Source organism: Hylobates moloch, unplaced genomic scaffold, assembly GCF_009828535.3.
Source record: "Hylobates moloch isolate HMO894 unplaced genomic scaffold, HMol_V3 SCAFFOLD_7, whole genome shotgun sequence".
NCBI lineage: Eukaryota > Metazoa > Chordata > Mammalia > Primates > Hylobatidae > Hylobates > Hylobates moloch.
The window spans coordinates 106,682,495-106,685,587 of NW_026652282.1; the positions used below are offsets into that span (position 1 = coordinate 106,682,495).

A 3,093-nucleotide genomic window follows, 5' to 3' on the forward strand; every position below is an offset into this window, starting at 1 on the left:
CTTTTTACTCACAATATTCTAGTCATACAGACTGTCTTTCTTTCTTTGTATCTCAAACACTAAATTACCCCTCTCCCACCCCATCTTAGAATTTTGCATTTGCCATTTTCTTCTTTTCAAAAACTTCCCTTTTTTCATGTCTGGTCTCATATTCAGATCTCAGCTTAGAGAGGATTCTAAGGTCTGTATATTGGTGGCCTCCAAAGTTCACTTGTTGGAACTTAATACCTGATGTGACAGTAATAAGAAGTGGGGCCTTTGGGAAATCATTGAGTTCATGAGGGCTCTACCCTCATGAATGAGATTAGTGCCCTTATCAAAGAGGATCCTGGGAGTTCCCTTGCCTCTTCAGTTACGTGAGAAAACAGTTAACCATCTAGGAAGCAGAGAGCAAGCCCTTGCAAGACACCAAATCTACTTTTACCTTGATTTTGGAATACCCAGCCTCCAGGACTGTAAGCAATATATTTCTATTGTTTATAAATTACCTAGTTTAAGGTATTTTGTTAAAATAGCTTGAACTAAGACAGAAGACTTTCCTGATGATCTTAATCTTCCCATCGCCACACTTACTTATTACTGTATCCCAGTATCCTGTTTTATTTTCCTTATGGCATTTAATGCTTTAGAATTACATTTCATTTTTATTCATTTAGTTTCACCTTCACGTTCTATTTCCTCTACAATGTAAGCTCCACAAAGATGGGAATCTTATCTCTCTTGTGGTTGCTATGCCTTAGCACCTACAGTAGTGACTGGCACATAGAAGCCACCTGGAAATAATTATTGGATGATGTTGATGATAAAATTATCATTTCTTGTGTTCTTACTATGTATCATGTACTGTGTTGAATCATTTACCTGTATTATTCCTCAAAAATCCAATGACAGATATATAATTTATAGGCCTATTTTACAAACAACGAAACTAAGAAACAGAGAAAATCAACAATTTACCTGTAACCACTGCTGCTAAGAAGGAATGCATTCATAATAAGTTCCAGCTGACTTAGTTTGAGTGGTAGTGTTCTTAACTCCAATTTTGAATGAAAGAAGAATAAATGATTTAGTTAATGAGTTTTCTACCCTAAATGGTCTCAGAACCATGATCTTGTCTTTATTTCATATTCCAACTTAAGTGGTGTAATATGCTTAACAATGGGTGGAATAAATCAGTTCTGAGAAGCACAAAGGAAAGCACAATGAAGGAACCTGCTGCAATTAAGGTTTTAATGTATCTGGATCCTATTACACTTGCTCATTCAAATTACCAAGATTCCACAATTTTCCACTTCCTAGATCAACCTTATCCTAAAAGGGGGAAATCAGGAACGCGGCTCTTTAGTACAGCAATCTACATATAAAATAGTTTTTCTGTAACTTATACTTCAGAGATTTCAGTTATACGATCCCACTTATAGCCATAGGTTTCTATTTTGACAACCCTTGATAAATCTAGATTTGATCTTCCCTTTTCTTGTTGCAACTTATTAAATACTGCATATAGAAAACATTCTTTTTTTCTGAAGTTTATAACCATTTTCTATTGAATCTTACATAGGGAGTACAATTGGTTTCATATCAAGAAGAAAGAGACAATTGTCTAAAATGCTTCTTTCCTAGCTCTTTACATAAATGGCTTGCTTTCCAGCTAGAGAAGCAGGAGTTCTCACTATGCTTCACCTCATCTTGCTTCAAGTAACTCCACATGCTGGAAATTGCATCCTCATCCCTGATATCAATTATTCCATTAACTAAGATCCTTTGGTTGTAAGTAGCAAAAATCAAATCTAACTGGATTAGGCAAGAAAAAACGTAGAAATAGAGTGTGAGGATAAGTAATTGCCTTACTGAGCTGAAGGGCAAGTGTTTACCCAGGACTTAGAAGGAGACTGGATCCAAAGCTGGAAAAGGCTTCAGTAAGTGTTAATCCAACTCTCTCATCTCTGCTTATATCTGCTCATCTATTTTCTCTTTTTTCTCTTCAGTTAGGCATTTTCTGCTTGTCCTGTTCAGGAAGCTATGGCTGCCCTTCAGCTCCTAATGTACATTTTATATTTCCAACTAGAGACTGACTAATGTTAAATCCTAATTCCAAATTCCGTGGGGAAATATTCGTATTTAAGTAATTGCGCTCAAGCTTTCCCATCTGGTTCAATTAGCCATGATCTTGAGTGTGCAATCACAAAGTTAAAAAAATGACTTTTGGGAGCTCACTCCTATGTATTCGTAGCAGGAGTAGACATTAGCTATTTTCAGAGAAAACTAGATGAACTGAACAGACACATCAATACCCTACTATTTTTTTTTTTTGAAACTTTAAAATCCCTCAAAAACTGTTTATTATATAGGTGAATTTTGAGTCATGATGGGCTTATCGGTAGGATTTCTGGTAGCGAGCCCGGGCACCGGGGCCTCCAAACGTTTTGGACTCGCAGCGAAGAGGATCAGCTACCAGCAGGGTCCGGTCATACTGGATGAGGATGTCTTTGATCTCCTTCTTGGAAGCCTCATCCACGTATTTCTGGTAATAGGCCACCAGGGCTTTGGAGATGGACTGACGGATAGCATAAATCTGGGCCACGTGACCACCACCCTTCACACGGACACGGATGTCTACACCAGCAAATCGCTCCTTGCCAAGAAGCAGAACTGGCTCCAGCAGCTTGTACTGTAGCGTGCGCGGCTCAGTCATCTCCAGGGGCCGCCCGTTCACCTTGATGAGACCATTGCCGCGTTTGCAGTGCGCCACAGCTGTGGCTGTCTTCTTGTGTCCGAAGACCTGCACCGACTGCAGCGGTCCCTTGGACTGCATGGCTGCGAGCGCGCACTAGAGAACCTCACCGCGCGGCGCCGCAACCGGAAAAGGCAATACCCCACTGTTCTTGATCGTTCTTTACGTAGGCAACATCCCTTTTTTTAAAAAACAAAAAGATCTCTAAATTAACAATACAGATAGGTTATAATTAAGCATAGGGAAGGCTTTTTTATAAATTCTGAAACTATCCCAATACATTTGATATAACATATTTGCATACAACTTTTCAGGAATTCCTTTATTGCACAATATGGAATGTATCTTTATAGAGTTAT

The 3,093-nt window shown here is 38.8% G+C and overlaps 1 protein-coding gene across 1 annotated transcript; it reads right to left on the bottom strand.

Annotated features, from left to right (window-relative positions):
• Positions 1-2,356: 2,356 nt before the first annotated feature.
• On the bottom strand, positions 2,357-2,850 carry LOC116812024 (small ribosomal subunit protein uS9-like). Its single transcript, XM_032757583.2, has one exon. It carries the CDS (start codon positions 2,813-2,815, stop codon positions 2,375-2,377), a length of 441 nt encoding a protein of 146 aa, XP_032613474.1. The 5' UTR covers positions 2,816-2,850; the 3' UTR covers positions 2,357-2,374.
• Between the last annotated feature and the right edge of the window lie 243 nt (positions 2,851-3,093).

Bases quoted from the DNA above. Each gene is read 5' to 3' on its own strand.
- LOC116812024 (XM_032757583.2), bottom strand. From the start codon at position 2,815: ATGCAGTCCAAGGGACCGCTGCAGTCGGTGCAGGTCTTCGGACACAAG.